General features: G+C 39.6%; 1 protein-coding gene across 2 annotated transcripts in view; it reads left to right on the forward strand.

Annotated features, from left to right (window-relative positions):
• The window catches only part of Ube2g1 (ubiquitin conjugating enzyme E2 G1), an 83,275-nt gene that overhangs the window by 40,802 nt on the left and 21,326 nt on the right, over positions 1-21,147 (forward strand). For both annotated transcript variants that reach the window (XM_063251012.1, XM_063251011.1), the window contains exons 2-3: positions 12,345-12,447; positions 18,550-18,647. In XM_063251012.1, the coding sequence (XP_063107082.1) occupies positions 12,345-12,447; positions 18,550-18,647 (201 nt within the window). The remainder of the gene's footprint in view (positions 1-12,344; positions 12,448-18,549; positions 18,648-21,147) is intronic.

Here is a 21,147-nt window from a genome sequence, read left to right on the forward strand (position 1 = left end):
ATAATCAATGAGGAAGACTATGCAAGGACTTTCTGTTTTGAATGCGAGCGGGAGCAGGGTATACATGAATAGAGTCTTCACTAGCAAGTGTTTATTGGTAACTACAAACTAAATTTTTTTTTTTTTGTACCAGGGATCGAATTCACGACTGCCTGCTTGCAAGGCAGGTCCTTATGCCGCTGAGCTAAATCCCCAGCCCCCTACAAACTAAATTTTGACTAAGCTGGTTATTCAGATTGATAATACACTATTATGTAATTTTTAAAAATATGAAAGAGGAGCACAATAAAAGTTTTGGTAAGAAGGCAAGTTTCTTGTTTCAGTGTATCTTTTCTTTTCTCTTCTCTTTTTTTTTTTTTTTTCTGTCTTTTTGAACAGAGTCTTGCTATGCAATTCAGGCTGGCCTTGAGCTCACTTTGTAGCCCAGACTGCTCTTGAATTTGCAACGATTTTCCTGCCTCAGCCTCGCAAGTATTGGGATTGCAGGCATGTGCCACCACGTCCAACTACTTTAGTATATTTGGAATGGGGTTTATTTTTGATTTGTTTTTTATTATCAATGGATTTGGTGTAACAGTTGCTAAGTTAAGTAAGATAACAAGCTGCACAAAATCTATAATGAATTGACAATTGAAATTGCTTTGATAATGGTGATAAAAGATGTTTACTTTTTTTTTTTTTGAGAACAAGGTCTCACTATATAGTCCTGGCTGGCCTTGAACTTATGATCCTCCTACTTTAGCCTCTTGAATGCTGGGATTACAAGCATGCACCAACACACTGGGCTTTCCTCTCTGCTTTCATGTACTATCAGATTTTCACATCTGTTGGGTGCTAACTTAGGTAAATGATGAGAATTTGGGTGTTGTCAGTCTCAGGTGCTCCATCGTTCCTTGAGTTCTGTAGGTTAGAATTTATGGAAGGAGGTGGGAAAGGAGGGCAGTGATGGAAAGGGGATAAGACACGGTTCAGGACATGGGAAGGGGGCATGTTATCCTGATCTTCATCCCTTAACAGGACTCACTGCATTGGAAAACGGAGTTAGACCACACCAGTAGTGAGCATAAAAATTAGGCATTTTCGGGATTTCGGGGAGAAAATGGTGGATAGGTAACAGCAGCTATGGAGGCTCTCTGAGATACCCAGCTTAGAATCCAGGAATGCTGTGGTGTGAGGAGTCCTAAGCAAGGGGAGATATACCCGGCCAACTCAGGAACGAACTAAGCTGAGAGAAACCAACTGGAAATGCAATCCCAGTGCTATAACTAGAACAGATAAAATCTCAGTGCAGAAGCTGGAACCCGCGCTTCTGGAAGCCGCGATTTGAATTTTCTGTTGCCGCTGCTGCGTCCAAATCGGCACAACAGAGAGAAAGACGCGCAAAAGCTCTGAGAGTGGGAATTGGCGAACAGAGTTGAGAGCGGGACTGGCGGGGAGCTCTGCATCGACCTGTGGTGAGTGAGTGGAACGGGGACCCTTCCATAGACTAGGAGGCTCCAAAAGAGAACATTCTGGGACTGGGCAGACAAGCTGGAATAGGATGTTGCAGTGACTTTAGTCACATATTCCCCTCTCAAACTGGATTGTTGTGGAGCGCTTGGCCTGGGTGACACCACTGACTAAGACCCAGTAGGCTAGCCCAAACCAGGTCCCAGCGCCTGGCGGTGTACCCTAGCAGTGAAGCCTTCAGTAGGTTGACCTGGAGGGGCGGGCCCAGCAGAGGCTGCCTAGGCCTGTGTCTCCTTAGTACACTGCAAAAGGTGGGAACACCTAGCCCAGCATGATTCAAACAAACTGTAACCAACTAAGAAAGAAACTGGGCCTCCTATATACGCTTGTATGGAAGGAACAAAAAGTATGGGAAGAGGGAGCAACAAGAAAGTCCCCAATCCTGAGAACACTGATCCAAGAAAGGTAAATGCAAAGGAGAATGAGGACAGAAAACATGCAATATCAGACACAGCACTGATAGACATAAAGTGCTATCTCTGGAGCCTCATAGATGAGTTCAAAAGTGAACTGTTTAACGAAATAAAACAAGATATAAGTAGAATACTTAGAGAAATGCTAAGCACCGCCCAAGAAAAAACAGATGGTGGAATGGAAGAACAGAAAAAAAGGGGAGAATTGTTTGATGGAGAAAATAGAGAAAACATAGAATACCTGAAGCAGGTTCAAAGAGATTACCAGGAAACTAAAAACTCTACCGAAAGCTGGCATAACAGCTTGAAAGAAACTAAGGATAGGTTATCTGAACTGGAGGGCAGATTTGTAATGTGGGAGCATGAAATGAAAAACTTCTTAAAAATAACAAGAAAACAAACAGCAATAATACAAAGGCTAGAAGATGATAAGAGGATCTATAACTTAAGAATTAAGAACATGAAAGAAGAAGTAGGGACACAAACAAATGGACTACAAAAGCTATTCACAGAAATAATCCAAGAGAATTTCTCTAATTTAGCAAATAGTAAAGATATTCCGATGTATGAGGCATACAGGACCCCAGCCACCTACAACCCAAACAGAGCTACACCCAGGCATATAATAATCAAAATTCCAGAAATCCAATATAAGAACAGAATATTAAAAGCCATCAGAGACAAGAAACAGATCACTTACAAGGGAACACCCATCAGAATTACTGCAGACTTCTCGGCACAAACCATCAAATCACGAAGAGCGTTGGGGGAAATAATTCAAACTTTGAAAGATAATAACCTCCAGCCAAGATTGATATATCCTGCACAACTGTCCCTAAAAATTGATGGAAAAACAAGATGCTTCCAGGATAAAGAGGAACTAGGGGAATTTGCCACCACCAATTCAACTCTACAGAGAATACTGCAGGATATTCTAAAAAAGAAAAATACCAAGATTCCAGAAACAGTGGCAGAGAGGCCACAATGAATGGAGCAGAAAGCGAAATGAAGAAGACAAACTGACAACTAATGACAGAAAAAGAGTTCAATAGAAATGAGGCAGAGAAGATTGGATGGTAGGAACAGCTATTTTGGAGAAAACAAGACATCCTAATAGCTAGTGCTGATTTAGTATCATCTTGCTTTGAAGTCCCATCAAGCTTTTATTCTTCTGTCTCCATCAGTCTTAACAGGTTGTATCTTATTGGATTTTATTATATATGAAAATATAAACAAAAACTTTTACAGACAAGGAGATTATACAGAAACCATTGTTCATTTTCTGATAGTTGGTTCTAAATACCCTGTAATACTGTCATTCTCTTGAATGTTTTTATATTGTCTTGATGTGTTTGGTGCTACAGTATACGAAGTTATACTCAAAAGGTTTTAAGGAAAGAGACACTATGGTAACTACTTTTATGTCAGGATATCTTGTGGTGAAACACTATTTTGCTTAAATGGTTATGTTTTGACCTGCGCTGTTTCATTGTTTATGCCCTCATTTTTATCTTTTTTTTTTTTTTGTCTTTTTCCTTTTTTTTTTTTAATCGGTACTGGGGATCGAACTCACTACTGCCTGCTTGCAAGGCAGGCGCTTATGCCGCTGAGCTAAATCCCCAGCCCCTATTTTTATCTTTTTAAGGGAAAAATAAATAAAAAATAGCAGGATATATTATAATAACCCACTTTGATTTCCTACTAACTTGATTTGAAACCCTGTATTGCTCTCACCATTTGTTTTGACTGATTTTCCCCTATTCTACTTTGCTTCATAGTACCAAGTTCAAAAGTATAGGCAACAACTGTGAAGACAATAAGATTCATTATGACGCCCATTCTGGTTGACTATTATCTTCTTTTGAAGTCTTGCAATGTCTCCAATGTTTTGGTTTTATTCTTTACTGTTTTGTTCAATTTCATTATAACTGATGATATAGGCAATTCTTTTTAAGATAGCAAGATGTAGTATGGTAACCATTGTTGATCACCTTGTATTTTGTTTTTACATTATGTATTATGTCCATCCTTTTGATTTGACTGACTCTGTTCTGTTATGTCACATTTGGTTTTGCTCTCTTCAAAAAAAAGTAATAAGAACTATGCAAGTAATAAAACCCAAAATGTGTAATTGTCGTTGTACCAAAGAGAGGAAAAGAAAGTGGTCTAAAGGATATAACCGCATGTATATTTAAGCGTAGTAGATAGATAACCATATGACTGAGTTTTGTTGGATCATTGAACAGAATTGGTTTGCAGTCTCACTGTTTGAAAGTCCACTTTATATGCTTTAATTTTGTAACTTGAACAACTATTTGTAAGATGACAATATGTAATCTATTAAGTAGTGATTTCCTACTGTTTATTTTTTCTGAAATTCTGTATAACTTGTACCCTTTTTCTGTTTTTTTTTTTTTTTTCTCAAATAAAATTTAAAAAAAAATTAGGGATTTTCTTTTGGTTTTGGAGCCAGCCAAAAGATAGGAAAGGACTTACTGTGTTGTCTAGGCTGACCATGAGCTGACGGCCTGTGGTTTTCCTGCTTAAAGTGCTTCAATGATTACACATGTGTTATATACCATGCTTGGCTTACTTTTAATAATACTTCTTAAGAGCTTGCTTATTTGTTGTGCATTTTCTATACCTGAAATAAATTTTTCCTGATCATAAAAGCTAGGATTATGGAAAATTAGAGCCATTTAAGGTTCTTAATTTTTATTTATTTTTTGAATGAATTTAGGGCTGGGTTATTTAGGTATCATTGTATGAGCCTTGTGCCCTACCTATGTGGTGTAGTGGATGGAACCCAGGGCCAGATGCTTACTCTGTCATTGACCTACATCCCAGGTTTGTTTTTTTTTTTTAAAGACAGTTGAATTTGAGATCCTCTTGCTCAGCCTTTCAAGTACCTGGGATTACAGGCGCGTGCAACCATGCCTGACATTTTACCAAAGTTTGCCTCTAAAACTCTTCCTTTGCTTTGTGTTTTCTTCTTTCAAATCTTTAAAAAATGACTCCTTTCATTCCTTCTCCTTCTCTTCCTTTTTCCTTCTTTTTTCTTCTTTCTCTGTCTCTGTCTGTCTGTCTGTCTGCCTGCCTGTCTTCTGTTTCTCTCTCTTACTCTTTCATTTGTTGTTTCTTGCAGGATCTCACTGTGTAGTTCAGACTGGCCTTGAACTCACTTATGTAGCCCAGATTGGGCTCAAACTTGCAGTGATCCTCCTGCCGCAGTCTCCTGAGTGCTAGCATTATAGGCATGTGCCATCATGCCCAGCTATAGTACTTCATTCCTTTTGAGACTTCTTGTGATGTTTACTTGGATTTTACATATATTTCATGGTTAAGGTGAATTTGAAGCAAATTGAAGTGGAAGGTAACAGCTTGTTAGGGGAAGCTCGAATGTGATGCTCTTCTTGTAATTGAGGATAAGGAGAGATGGTAAGAAGATGTAAATTTCATGTGAAGGCTGCTGAAAGCAGGGTAGAACGTAATATACTGTTACATGAAGTGGAGGAACTTACCTAGTTTTATTGAGCACAAACATGTAGATAGGAGATAAAGGCAGTAGAATGGCAGAAGGAAACTGGCTTTTGAAAAATTTATGTTGAGGAACCTTAATTTGAGTAATACTCAGAATGTAGTAAGGTGATGATGGTCAGGCAGTGGTGCTGGGAAGATAGAGACCCCTGCGCTCCCACCTCCCTGCCACCCTTGGGAATAAACTCCTAGCCCCTTAGCCCTGGAGCGGCCTGGTCCCTGCAGCCTCTGGCTGGGAGTCTCTTGCGTTCCTCCAGGTGAGGTGATTGCTGGTGGAAGGGACGCTGGGAGCCACTGTAACAAGGCAGAGAGGAAACCGAACTAGAAACTGAGATGCTAAGTTGGAGTACCTGCCGTTCTCTAGTGTTCAGAAGGTATTCTTAGTTGGAAATGATAGGAATTGAGCTATACTAAGTTCAGGTGGAAGATGAAATGTAGGCCCCCAGCCCCATCATGTCAAACCCTTAGTCACCCTATTGGAGACTGAATTTGGGGTCTACTGTGCCATCCAACTTCTTCCTTCTTTTTTTTTTTTTTTTTTTTAAGCTTTTGCGACAGTCTTGATAGGACACTAAATTGGCCAGGCTGGACTTGAATTTGTGGTCCTCGCCAGCTTCCCAGAGTGCTGGAGGTACAGGTGTGTGCCATCATGCCTGATGTGGAGGGGCAGGAGCAGCACCAGGTATCAGAAACCAAAAGCCTGTTGGGACTTTTTTCCTGATACTCTCATCTTTTTGGTTTTTATTCTCTCATATTAGCTTTCTCCTTGAGATTTGAACTGTGGACATTGGCAGCACCAAGACTTTAGTAATGCCACTTAGGAGTTCAAGTTGATTCTTACTCATTCAGAACCAGAACTACAGTTCTGCAGGGGCTTATGCACTCCCTGTGTCTCTGTCTATCTGTCCATCCCTGCATCCTGTCTTATCTTTTTGAGATACGTCTCTCTGTGTAGTCTAGGCTGATCTCAAACTCATGGGTGACCCTTCTACCTCAGTCTCCCAAGTGCTGAGTGTCCGGGTGTGCACTACCATACCTGGCTCTCTGTTCTCTTTAGCCTTATTCTTGATACAACTATATCTTAGCAAGTTTATTCCTGCATTTTTTTTTTTTATTACTTTTACTTATCCCAGTAGGTACTCTTAGGACATTTTCTTGTCCTTGGTTTTCTATTTTGAATGGCCTGTGGTGACTTCTAGATTCATAGCATGCTCATGTAACGGTCATTTAGCAGTCACGTAGCAGTCATGTGACATGCTGGGACTTGAATTCCAACACACTGCAATATGTAAGCGCACTGCAATATGTAAGCGTAGTGTAAAGCTTGACGTTACAAGCTTGACGTTACCAGCATGCCAGAGCCCATCTCATGCCTCCTCCTCCTCTGCAAGGTCGAAGGAGGGAGGAAAACTGTCTTGTGCTTTCCAATACTCATGATTAGTTTTGCCTTCTTTAGAACTTTAACATTTTGTTTTAGCCCTCAACAACTTTTTGGAAAACAATCTATTTGGTCCTTTGTAACTTTGTGTCTCCAGGTTGCATCTAGAAAGGACAGTTTTGGGCCACAACAACTCTGATCTCATATGTTAGGAATGTAAGTCAGAAACTAAGTATGGATCCTTCTTGGCGTAAGAATTTGGCTTACACAAGTTGCATATTCATGTTTGTTAGCTGTTTGTGTCCCTGGTTTTCAGTTGCTTATTTCCTTGTGTGTTTCTTTTTTCTTTGGTAGAAAGTAGCTCTATTTACATTAGACATTCTACATTTTAAACTATTAATTTTTGCAAGTACTTTTTTGTATACTGTCATTTGTATTTATAGAGTTTTTTGCTGTATCATACTTACAATATTTTGAGTAGCATAATGTCATTTAAATTTCGTGTCCTGCATCTCCATCTCTACTCATAATTGTGTAAAAAAAAGTATATATTCAGTTCAGTTTTAATAGCTCTACCTACTCCATCTGGATTTGGATGTAGTGAGGTCCTCATTAAGATTTAATTGCAGATAGGATGTTTCAACATCTTTTAGCCTTTCCCTTTGAAAAACGTGCTTGAATTTCACTTAGGTGTGGCTACTGCATTTTTCTATCTACCCTCAAATTTTCAGAAAATACTTTCCACTTGTACTTTTCCACTTCACTTTCTTTTCCTCCACTCCTTATTGCTTCCATGGATTTAACTTTACTGTTAGACTGAAACGACTTATGCCAAGGGTAGCACTAGCTGTTTCTTTGCTGAACATCCTGGGCTGCTCTTTCCTGAGCAGTATGTATTTTGTTGACTTAAAATGTATGTATGTATTTATGCATGTATGTACTGAGACAGAGTCTTACTATGTAGTTCAGGCTGGCCTGAACTCGCTGTATAGCTGAAGCTGCCTTGCAACTTAAAGCAGTGTATTATTCCCAGTGGGCATTTAAAACCTTTTCCTGTGTTTCCCTTAAGGAACCTGTGTGTCGTTTAAAACAAATGAGGTGGAATTCACATAATACATAAGTAAGCATGCTCAAATACCCCATTTTACAGGTGTTTAGGGTTCAGTTTATGCACCACTAGTGCTCTCTAGTTTAAAAACTTCTTCTTTACCTAAACTCCATGTTACACTCATATTCAAAGCAACCCCATCCCAGTATACATTCCCCTGCCTCCTACCATTAGTAGCCTCTAATTTTCTTTCTGATCTTTGGGTTTTTTTTTTTTTTGTTGTTCTTGTTTGTTTTTTGTTTTGAGACAAGAGCTCACCATGTAGTACAGGCTAGCCTTGAACGCACTGTGTCTCCTAGGCTGCATGGTGATCTCCTTCCTCAGCCTCCCAAATGCTGGGATTACAGGTGTGCGCCACTATACCCCACAACTGATTTTCTTTTTATGTTTCTGTATTTGCCTGTATGTGCCCCCTAATGTGTGACTTTATGTCTGGCTTCTTTCACTTAGCATTGTGATTTTAAGTTTTTGTCTTAGTTGCAGCATATCTTAGTACTTAATTCCTTTTTGTGACTGAATAATATTCCGTTATGTGCATATGCCACAATTAGTCATTCATTTATGGACATTTGAGTTGTTTCCATTCTCTTGCTATTACGAATAACACTGGTGTAACACAGTCATGTACAGCCTTCTGTGAGGATAGATATTTTTGCTTTTCTTGGGAATGTACTTAGGAATGGAATTGCTGAGTTATTTGGTAACTTTTAACTTTTTGAAGAATCGTATGTCGTTTCTGATTTAATACTTTAACCAACTTTAATGGATTTTATCTTCTGTGTATCCCTGTTTCTATTTATTTCTGTCACCCTGTATTTGAGATAAGTCTTTTAAAATTATTGTAATAGATACCTTTTTAGGTTGCTTTGTTCTCCCATAATCTTATGTATGTCACCATCTACACACTAAAAGATTGTGGGTTTTTTTTTTTTTTTTTTTTTTTTGTCTTTTTGAGACAGGGTCTTGCTATGCAGTTCAGGTGGCCTTGAGCCCACTTTATATATAGCTCAGACTGGTCTTAAACTTGCAATGATCCTCCTGCCTCAGCCTCCTGAGTGCTGGGATTACAAGCATACCATCACACTTTGCAATTATATGCTTTATGGAATGCGTAAGGACATTTTCAAGGATAATTGCAGAGTCTACCCAGCTACATTTATAAAATTTAAATGGACTTCTGTTGGAAAAATACAACATCCAGGTGATGTCTGGAGAAATTACAGAATCTTTCACAAGACACTCTTATGTACGATATTGGAGAAAATGATCTGTGTAAAAATAATTGTCTCTTACCACCTTTGGGGTTTGGCTACAAGAACTTCCTTAGGTAGAAAATTTGTGAATGCTGAAGTCTTTGAGGAGTCACATGGAAAACAGCTGTTTTTATTGCATCCGTCTGTGCTATACTGTATCTTCTCAGTTGACAGTAAAATGAAACTATTTGTATTAGTCAGTTTACTGTCACTGGGACATAATACCTGACACCTACAACTTAAAGAGGAAAGATTTAACCTAATTCACAGTTTGGGGAATTCAGCCCATGGTGACTGGCTCCAAGTCAGAAACATCATGGTAGAAGGGCACGATGGGAGAAAACTACTCACCTCATGGCAGCTAGGAAGCAAAAAGAAAGAGCCCAGGCCAGAGATGCACCCTCGAAAGGCATGACCCCAGTGACAGACCTCTTCCAGTCAGGCTCACTTCCTAATAGAATATTTAGCTGTGAGCACATAATGGACTCATGTGAATATGGCACCCTATGTATAATTCAGTCACCTTCCAGAGCCCCACTTCTGAACACATAAGACTTTTTTGGAGATGATGTGTTTTTAAAAATCTCAGATGTAATCCCAGCACTTGGGAGACTGAGATAGGAGGATTGCCATAAGTTCAAAGCCAGTCTGGGCCACATAGGTCAAAACCTGACTGAACTACATAGCGAGATGCTGCCTCCAAAGGAAAAAAAAAAAAAGTATATATGTATACATATTGAAATACAGTACTGATTTTAGCTAATCGTGAATTTTATTTTGCTTATCAGTGAAAAATATTAGACTTAACTCACATTTCAAGAAAAGAAATTCTTAACATTTATATATGAACATCCTCTCTTGGCTCTCTGTATGTGTTGGCATGTTGGGATGTTAAATCCTAAGCACTGAAATAACACCGTCTCTGATTCCTTAAAGATTTACTATCTTCTTCTCAGTTACCGGCACACTGTGTTCAGTCTTTCATAGCACCCTGGATTGTGATACCCTTGCTTCCATGGTTAGACTCTCGTAGGTGTCACATGAGAATCATGCACCTGCTCAGATTCCCAGCAGGTTCTTTCTAAGTCAATCTTTTTTCCCATTTCCCAGTTTGAGCCACCAAACCCTCAACTTCCCTGGCAGGGAAAACAATAATATTGTTGATGATGGATGTGTATGTTCAGCATGATAGTGGTGATGGCTTCAGAGGTTTGTTCTTACATCAGTACTTAGCAAGCGGTGTAACAGTGTTGGATGAACCTGTGGCACACATGTCACACGTTTCACTGAAAACTCGGCAAGTTCCACCATCACTGGTATGTAATTTAGTATGTAGAGTTCACTGGAAGTCAATTGTACTACATTAAAGCTATTGATAAAAGTCCTTGTGGAGCTTGGTGGCAAATGCCTGTAATCCCAGCTACTAAGGAAGCTGAGTTGGAGGAATTTACAAGCCTAGACAACATGGTAAGATACCTATCTTAGAAAAATTCTCATGCGCTGGACATCAAATTCTCAGGTACTATCTACTGTTAATGGATTTATAGTTCATTACTTATTAAGCCTACCGTCCCCAGAAATCATTTAGGATCTGTATGCCTCCTTAAGTTTCCTCTAAGATCTTTGCTTTTTGCACCTCCTTTTTTTCCTCTCTCATCCTTTATCCATACCAGAAAACTCTTCAGAAGAGAAAAACTTCATAATGGCAAAGCCATTACTGATAGGCTGCTCCTGGGTGCTGATAGCTGTGGCCCTCACAGGGACCAACACACATGGGTCCCATGGAGTACTCTCTCTTCTCTGTTCAGAGTGGTTGGATACATGAAAACACCAACTGAAGACGTGTGTCTCAGGACTGCAGAGGCATGTCAGATAAACAGATATATTAGTGTACCCCATTGGGGGAACATCGGGGAGCCACTGCCCTGTGCCTCTCCTCCATTCCAGGAACCCTGGATCGGAGGAACCCAGGTGCCCGAGTCCAATCCACCACACCTCGGGACTGGCAGCCAGTGCAGGAAGCACCCCCGTGCAGCAGTGGGCTGATTCAGAGAACACAGGGAAGCATCAAGATGAGAGCACAAAATACACTCTCAGACCTCAGCCCTCACAGAACAAGTTTAGGAGACACAGACATAGCAGAAATTGGAAGTCACACACCTCAGATTTCTGAAAAGATAACAACTGAAGTAAAGAAGCAACTTAGTTTTTGTATTGTTTGGTTAGTTTTACATGCCTATGTCTGATGGTCTGAACAGTTATTTTGAAGATAACGAGGCATTATGGTAGCGGTTGTTAATTTCCTATTATGTTGTTTTGAAGTCTTGTATCATTTTCGTGGTTTTGTTTTATTCTGTTTTGTTTGATTTTATTATGTCTGATGGTATGGGCAGCTCTTTTGAAGATAACAAGATATAATAGCCTTTGTTGATTTCCTATTATCTTGTTTTGAAGTTCTGTATCACTTTCAATGTTTTATTTTGAATGGCTTTATTCTATTTTATTTTGTTTGGTTTTATTTTCTTAAGAAAGCCAGATATTAGTATAAGTGAGAGTTACAGTATAAAGTGAGAAGGTATTTTAGGCACTGTCAGTGTTTCTGAAAGTATGCCTTGTCGACCACAGCATAAGAATTACTCTTTCTGTTTTGATTCCTGGTACCTCTGCACTAGAATCTCCAAAGGATGGGTGTGGATATCAGCTTTTACAAGCTTTTTTTTTAAATTAAGACAAGGTCTCCCTATATGTCCCAGACTGATCTTGAATTGACTGTAGCCCAGGCTGGCCTTGAACTTGCAGGGATCTTCCTGCCTCAACCTCTTAAGTGCTGGGATTATAGGACTGGCTACCATACTTGGTTTAACATGCTGTTTTAAAGAGCAGGATAGGGTTATCTAAAATGGTGTGGGGTTGGTTAGACACCAGGATAGAAATAAGATGGTAGAAGAAGTTGACTGAGTGGTCTGCTCTACCCGTTGCCTTCTTGGGGTGTGGAAATGGAGATAAAATGTTCTGGTGATCAGGTGATGCTTTGTTTGACACGGTGTACCCATCTCACAGCTTGGAATTAAACATTTGCTCAGCTCCTGTAACTTAGATGTTGGGGGAAAATTAAAAGTTTTGATCAAAATTTTCTTTTTTTGCAGAACTCAACAAAAATCCAGTGGAAGGCTTTTCAGCAGGTTTAATAGACGACAATGACCTCTACCGGTGGGAAGTCCTTATTATTGGCCCTCCAGATACACTTTAGTAAGTACAGTGGGACCTGTATCTTTACAATGTGCTGATACTAGAACTGTTCTAGCAAACTGATGTGCAGATATTTTTTAAAGAGCAGATAAAATGACCTTGTCCAGTGTAATTTGTACTGAATTTGATCCTGTCTTGGGTTTTTGTGTTCTGCTTGAAACTCTTATGTCTGAAATCTGTTCTTAGAAATAAAGTTTCAGGGGCAGGGGATCTAGCTCAGTGGTTGCAAGCGCCTGCCAGCAAGCACGAAGTCATGAGTTCTATCTCTGATACCGGAAAAAAAAGGTTTCAGAATATTACAGAACTATCATTTCAGAAATTCAGATACTTTGATACCTGGATAAGTTTCTTCCTGTAAAATTATTTTATTATAAGGTTATATGGAAATAGTAGTTTTAAAAATTATGTCCCAGAAATTACAAAATTAAGTTTACCAGTATAAGGGAAGAAAAAAATTGAAATGTTTGCCCCTCATCCATTCTTTTGTGCTTACTGTATCTTGACCCCCAAAGAGATACTATAATTTTAAGGGCCAAAGCTTTATCATTCTTAAACTTTTAACAGTTTAGTAAAGCATAGCATTACATATTTCTGGGAGATTTTCAAACAGGCCATATTGTATAAATCTGTGTTTTGTGGAGGATGGAGAGAACTTTCAAGATGATCTGTTTTAGTGGCTGTCTAATTGGATTTCCATAGAACACTGGTTAGAGAAAAAGTATTCTGACCCTAAAATGGACTGATGCCCACTTTCTTCCAGTTTACAAAAGTTATTATTTGGGTATAAATTGATGTGTTAAGATACAAATTGCAATGTTTTGGTACCAAAGAGCCATAGAAAAATAGTTTCTTAAATATGTCACATTAAAAAGACCAATCTTACTATCTTTTGCTCTGTTTACAAACTAACTTACTATTACTTATTATGCTATAAAATTGAGTCATCCTCCTGATGGTGGTGACTGGTGTAAGCTACATGCTTTTTATAGAAGCAGAGGTATCATGCGTACACTGCAGGAGCAGTGTATGATGAAATAATCTTCTCAAAGCCAGACCACAGTCCCTGGACTGCACTTCCTCACTCGCCCTGTTTCTTACTGGTGCTGTGTGGGAAAGAACTTAGATGCATCAGGTACTCTTCTGTGATGGACAGGTGGTTACTTTTGGGTCTTTCTGGTATAGTCCTCCCTTCTCCCCCTCCACCAGTTGGAGAAAAATACTTGGAGCTACTGTATACCAGGACACACTGAGATACACAAAATGGAGTTATAGTGTGGATGTTCATGCTTTCTGTAGCCTGAGAAGTGATTTATGCAGTCTTAACCATTGACAATTAGAATTTTTGCTGTTGCATCTCCTGGTATCACGCCTGCATTGATACGTTTTGCAAGCTGAGATGGCATTAAGATTTTGGGGCTGGTAAGAGGACTCGTTGGAAATAATGTTCCAGGCAGTCCTTCATAACCCTTTGTTATTTATTTATTTACTTATTTTTGGTACTGGGGATGAAACTCACAACCTCGTGCTTGCCAGGCAGATGCTTAGGGTGCTGAGCTAAATCCCCAGCACGCCTACTATTACTTGAATGCAAAATTTTTAAGTTCTGCATACCAAACTGTATACAATAATGGAGTCTATGAGCTTAATGACATTCATATCTGTTCTGGTTTTTTTTAGCCACAGTGCCTGGGGGAGGGGAGGCATAGTAACATTCCAGTGATGAAATCTAGCTACTCTTTTAGTAGATATGAGATGGAAATTCTCCCTAAACCCATTTCTGTTTAGAGCATCGGGTAAGACTCCGGCATTGACCTTCAACTCTTACGGGCTCACTGCATTTTTACATGGTTTTCATGAAGTTGTTGCAAGCATTATTAGCTGGTCCATGTAAGTCTTCCATTCCTCCACCTGCAACAAAGGGAGCTACTTTATAATACTGTTCTGATTAATGGATCATTCTTTTCACTCATAAAACCTGCTTTGGTTTTCCTTGTACCTCTGTAGTGTATACTTGCTGATAGACACACTGGTGACCACTATTTCCTCGAGATTAGTAGTAGCCTTTGCTTGGGAAAGTGAGAGAGTGTGCATTCCAGGGCAGGTCCTGAGGAAGATGACAGGAAAGTAGCTAGGGTTACAGGCACATTGAGGAGAGGAAAGGTTTTGTAGGCTAGTACAGCGAAGAGAATAGAAGAATTGAAAAGGTTGAAAAGGCACCCAAACCTAAGTGATTAGCTCATCCCTTAATTAAATCATAGGAAAAAATACTGTACCAAAATTTAATAAAGTCTCATGTGATTTTTTTTGTGAGGTGAGTCTTTTTGAGACAAGGCCTCTATGTGCACTTCAGGTCGAGCTTGAGCTCACTTTGTGGCCTAGGCTGGTCTCAAAACTCAACAGTCCTCCTGCCTCAGCCTGCTGAGTGCTGGTCGTGTGATATTTAGTGACTGTGTTGTTAGCATCATTTGTCATTAGAGGACACTTTATCTTCTTTACAATTTGTGTAATCGATGTGTGATAATTTGTGTAATCGATGTGTGATACATGCAGTTAGTGTAACTTTGAGACTGATTGTTGCCATGAGCATTAATTTAGTCATGATACTTTCTGACAATATAGCACCCTCCCACTGGAATTAAATTCAGGATCTTTGTACTGAGCTGAATACCCTGACCTTTAAAAAAAATTGCTATGATAACTGATCAAGGCTCAAATTTGGATTTCTCCTGCCTCAGCCTCTCAGATGCTAGGATTACCTGTGTGTATCACCAGGCCCAGCAATCATTAAGTTTTAGTTACTGCCCCGTTTGATACTGAATCTTTATAATGCTGCTAAGATAGATTAGTTTGCTTGTTTGATAGTACTGGTATTGAATCCAAGGTTAGTATATGTAGGAAGCACTCTAGCATTGAACTGTTGAGCCACACCCCAAACTAAGAATAGATTCTTCAGGCTATCTGTGAAGTATACATCTTGTAAATAGTGTGGGATACCTGTAGCCACCTATATCTGGCAGAAATAAAATCTCATGTAGGAGTAGTACTAGCTTTGTAAAGGAAGTCTTCTACAAGTATGGTGCCAGGGCCAGCCTGGGCAGTGTAGTAAGATCTGATTTTAAAAAGTTAAAGGGGCTTAGGGATATCACTCAGTGGTACAGCACCTGCCTGGCAAGTGCGAGGTCTTGAGTTTGAGTACTGATTTCCCCCTGCCCCCGCCAAAGTGGTGAAAGGGACCTACATACCCAGAAATCAGTATATAATTACAGATTTTATGCATTTGCATTAGTCAGTGGTGAGTGCAGCCCCCACCCCGCCCACATTTCCTTTGGTCATTAGTAGTTGTTCCTCTTAAGAAATGTGCCTTTTGTTTTGTGCTGCTGGCTATAGTATAAAGAACAAAATTTAAGTACCTAGGTGTGGTTACACATGCTTGTAATCCTGGCACAATGGAAGGCTGAGGCAGGAGAATCCTGAGTTTTTTATTTGTTTGTTTTGTTTAATTTAGAGGATCTTGAAAAGATTATATGCATGTGTTTTACAGTATGACTTCATCTTTGATGGTTATATAATGTGAATCAACTAACCAAACTGACACATCTTTTACAACTGCAAAATATCTATTAGTTATAAAGTTTATCAGTCATAAAATTCACTTAAGGTCCTACATAGGATTCAAGGCACGAGCCTTGCATTCTGTAACTAAGTTCTGAAGGGAGTACTACCTGCTTGGTTAGGAATTGAGTGATGGTGACAGCGCCATCATTTATTATGTCTTACTTAAGAACATGGTCCCTGGAGCGGCTGTGTTTAGCTCTCTAAGTGCAACTTTTAGTAGTGTTTTAATGTGAAGCAGTCATGTAAATTTGGCCTTCGCGTGTGTGTTTCTATAGTAAAACCCTATGCTCAGGAGGAAAATGAGCTCTCAGTGGGTAAACTGTGGACTGTGCTAGATAAAGATGAATGAACACAAAGACCCACTGACACCCAGATTATAGACAATAACGAGCACTGCTTCAGAAGGTCGCACACAGCATGTCATTTAAAGTTAGCATGGCAGAATGGCAGGATTTGATCCTTGTCAGATTTTTGTGATTTAATGCAAAGACAGTAAGGAGGCCTCACGGTGAAAAGTGGCCTAGGTTTCACAGACTTTCCAAATGTCATGCCAGGTTGCTTAGCTCCTTTCAACATCATGCTTGTGATTGTGCTGATTGTGTAATGAAGTGACTATATGAATGGAAAGAAAAATACTTTTTAATTCATTGGTACTTTTAGCAAACTTTTGTTTGGTTCACTACAATCTCATGTATTTCAAAAATAGTGACTACACATGCTGAGTGTTGTGGCATATGTGTATAATCCCATCTACAGAGGAGGCTGAGGCAGGAGGGTCATAAGTTCAAGGCCAGCCCAGCCAATTTAGCAAAACCCTGCCCCTCTATCTCCCAAGATTATGGATATACTGATGTCATGTTTCCAGATGTGTGTTTGTTTTTTCAGTATAAACATATCAACACCTTTCTTCCTGTGACTGGGCTTATGTTATAAATACTTCCTGTAAAAATCTATCAATAGACTGTCATCATTCCCTCACAGTACTTATTACTGATTTTTTTGATAGATATTTCCCTTTTACCTCTAGGATGATAAATTTCACAGTGATCACTAGTGGTTTCTGTTCTCTTGAGTATTCTTTTATATGGAATGCTGTTTAGCATAACTAGACAACCAACATGTAATTATTAATGAATACTGTTTAATGAGCTAGGCACTCACTGATTGTTTCAGATCAGTGAGATCCAATTCTCACTGACAGAAACAATCACATTCATATGACCCTACTCTAATGGGTTGTATATTTTATAAAGAATCAGATACATGAACTGCTGTTGCAATAAAGACATTAGAAGAAGTCAATGTGATAGAGAAATGTATTTGTTAATGAGCAGGGTCTCACTGTGTAGCTGGCCTTGAACTTAAGGCAGTCTTCCTGCCTCAGCTTCCCAAATGCTGGGATTACAGGTGTGCGCTCACCACACCTGGCTTGGACTTTACTAATTTAGATTGGTAATTGAGTAAAATCTTGTCTGATTTTAATAGTTAAGCTGAATGATGACCAGGAAACAGAGAAGTATATTTCAGCTGGAGGAAACATCTAGTACCAGATCACAAGGCAAGGATTTGATCGTTTCTGCTGCTTTTTAAATATAATACATAGGGCCTAAGATAGTGAGTGGGACAGCACTCAGCTGGCAAGTGCGAAGCTCTGGGTTTGATTTCCAGTACCAAAGGGGGAAAATAATACTTAGAACTCATTGTATGATTCTCTTGGCAGTTCAAGAATTATCCCAATTAAATGGCACTGACCTGGAGCTTCACTGTCCCATATAGCAGCTATGTAACTGTGTACATCTGTTAGGCTTACATTAAAATTCTGCTCATCAGTTTCCTGAGCCGTGTTTCCAGTGGCTCCTGTGTTACTGGACAGCATGCAGTCCTCAGTGCTGCAGAGAGCTCTTTCAGTGACTGTAGCTCTGGAAAGTCAGTAGAATATAAACTCAAACTGTATTTTGCTCGTAATGTTTGACACATACAAGTGGAATAAGTATTTGTTACCTGATGAGGTAAATACATAGCTGAATGGATCACCTGGGTTCTGGGACAGGGAACAACAAAATGTGTTTATACTGAGATGAGAAGGACCTTGGTACGTTTGAGAAACTGAAACAAGACTTAGGAGAACAAAGAGAAGACAGTTGAAAATCAACATGGAGAAATTGGCAGCTTGACCCCCATTGGCAAAGTGAAACTCTGAATTTTGTTGTAAGTGCATTAGGAAGTACAAAGACTTTTGCTGTACCACAGAGGTGATCTGGTCTGGCTGCTACTTTTATCAGACTGTTCTTTTATTTTACTACTTGATGAGAATTTTAATAAAGTGGTAAGAATGGCAGATGATTAAATTTGATTTTTGAAGTAACTGTCTATAGGAAATCCAGATTATTAATAAATTTCATTTTTAATGTTAGACCTGTATCCTTGTTTTATATCTGTTTTAATGATTATGAACTTAACATGCAATAATTTATTTTTGTTTTCCAGTGAAGGTGGTGTTTTTAAGGCTCATCTCACTTTCCCAAAAGATTATCCCCTCCGGCCTCCTAAAATGAAGTTCATTACAGAAATCTGGCACCCCAATGGTAAGTTTATTGAGTTTTACTTCTATACTTGCAAATATGAAGGTCTGTCATTAAAGATTTTAAGGTCAGCTGGGTGTGGTGGTGCACACCTGTAATCTCAGCACTTGAGAGGCTGAGGCAGGTGGATCACTGTGTGTTTGAGACCAGCCTGAGCTACATAGTGAGTTCAAGGCCAGCCTGACCACATAATAAGACCCTATTTCAAAAAGATTTCAAGGTTAGTAAGAAAGATGGATTTCTCAGTGAAATTGCTTTGAAATTCTCACACTCAGTTCATTGTGCATACCATGCACAGAGCTTTGTATTAGATTCCGTGTACAGAAGGACTGATGGATCCTACAGGAAAGGTTACTTAATTTCTATTGAGAATCATGAACAGGTAGAGTTACCAAGTTTTCGTTAATAGGGCTCAGATAATTAAGGGGGTGCCGTTAGAAAAGTATCTAGAAATCATTAAATCTGAGGTTAAACCATGCTTGAGACCATGAAGATCTCCTAACTTTTATCTGTTTTCTTAATTGTAGAAAAGTACTATTCTGGCTGCATGAGAAAATGCAGGCCTTAATCCTAATACTTGGGAGGCTGAGGTGGGGGATCACAAGTTCACACCCCGCTTGGGTACTAGGCCAGACCCTGTCTCAAAAAAGCAGGGTGTGTGTGAGGATGTGGCTCAGTGCTAGAGCCTTATGTAGCTTGCACCTTCACTGCAGTACTGCTAGTATGCAGAACTACCCTACCTCCCTCGCAGGTGGCTCATACAATCAAGCAAAATAACACTGTAGTTTGTAAGATTAGAAAGAATCCAGTATTGCTGTGCACCAAGTGATGACACTGAGCTGTTTGGCTGTGGTGGTGGTGGTTGTTGTTGAGACAGGGTCTCACTATGCAGTTCAGGCTGGTCTTGAGCTCACTTTGAAGCCCAGAATGGTCTCAGACTTTAAACAATCCTCTTGTGTCAGTCTCCTGAGTGCTGGGATTACAGGCATGTGCCACATGCCCAAGATGACCTGTGTAAAAATCTGCTTTTTGAGCCAGAGGTTGGGCCAGATAAACTGTTTATACAGTTTACCTCAACTTTTGGTTTTGACTTGTGTGATGGGGCTTGCAATGGTTTCTTTTCTAATTATTTTTACTGTGTGATCAGAGTTGTCTTCCTACTTCTGTGCCAATTTGTACTTTGCTTCTCATCCTTAAGACTCTTTTGGTTGCAAGGAATAGAAATGCATAGTTTCAGCAAAAAATCAGAGAGGAGCTGGTGGCACATGCCCATAATCCTGGCACATGGGAGCCCGAGGGGACGAGACCACCCTGGGCTACAGTGAGTCGAGCTCCGAGCTCCTCCTGCATCTGAGAGGAATGCTTGAATGAATAACAGTTTACCAACAGTGTGTGGAACACCAAGGCTTGAAAAAAAATTGGGTATCAAAAGAGGCTGAAACTGAAGTAGAAAACTATTGGCCACCAAAGGGAGTATGCTACATTTCATTCTTATGAGACAGCACTGATCATAAAAGACACTGTTACTTTTCTTTTTTGTCTTTTTTCTCGGTACCAGGGATCGAACTCATGACCACACACTTGCAAGGCAGATGTTTATGCTGCCAAGCTAAATCCCAGCCCCACTGTTACTTTTCATATCTGTAAGGAAACAGTGTCTCTTAACAATGTAGTTGTGAAGGAAGGTATTAATGATATTTGTGTCTGATCCGTGGATACATGAATTGGTGACATGTCCTTCTCATTGCTTTGACATTTCTTACATGTTTTTCTAGGCTTTCAGCAGTTTTCCTGCCTTTATTTGAATTACTTGACATGTGATAAGTAATCTTTTTGCACCTATTTCAGAAGGAAATGTGAAAAGTTTCTCAATTGTGGATTCACTGTGAATGAGCTGTGTGGCTCCGGCCAGTAAAGGTGGACCCCTCAGAGCTTTCATTGATAGCAAACGTCCCATGCTGGCACACATGTCACCGTTCACTGCCTCTGTTTTAGGCAAAGCCTTTGTGAGCCTTAATTTTTCTCTCTCTTCTCTCTTTCTCTTTGTCTTTCTTCTTCTATCTCTGTCTATCTGTCTCTCTTTTTCTCTGGCAGGCTCTCTGTAGTGCAGGCTGCCCTTAACCTTGCTTATGTTGACCAGAGTGGTCTTGAACTCATGTTGATCCTCTTGCCTCAGCCTCCTGAGTGCTGGGATCATAGATGTATGCATCACTTTTACTAGCTTCTATCTGTAAAAATTAAATGGGAGCGTATCTATAAGCAAATACATGAGACTTTCCATAAGAAAGGTAGATAGCAGTACTCTCAGTAGTTTTTTTTAATCTAACTTTTATTATTATTATTATTTTTATATTATATTATTTTTGAGGCAGGTTCTCACTATGCAGTTCAGACTGGCCTTGAGCTCACTTTGTAGCCCAGGCTGGTTTTGAACTCACAATGATCCTCCTGCCTCAGCCTCCTGAGTGCTGGGATTACAGGAGTGTGCCACCACGCCCTGCTG

The sequence above is a fragment of the Cavia porcellus genome, unplaced genomic scaffold, assembly GCF_034190915.1.
Source record: "Cavia porcellus strain 051 isolate PalLab524CR breed Dunkin Hartley unplaced genomic scaffold, mCavPor4.1 scaffold_6, whole genome shotgun sequence".
Taxonomy (NCBI): Eukaryota; Metazoa; Chordata; class Mammalia; order Rodentia; family Caviidae; genus Cavia; species Cavia porcellus.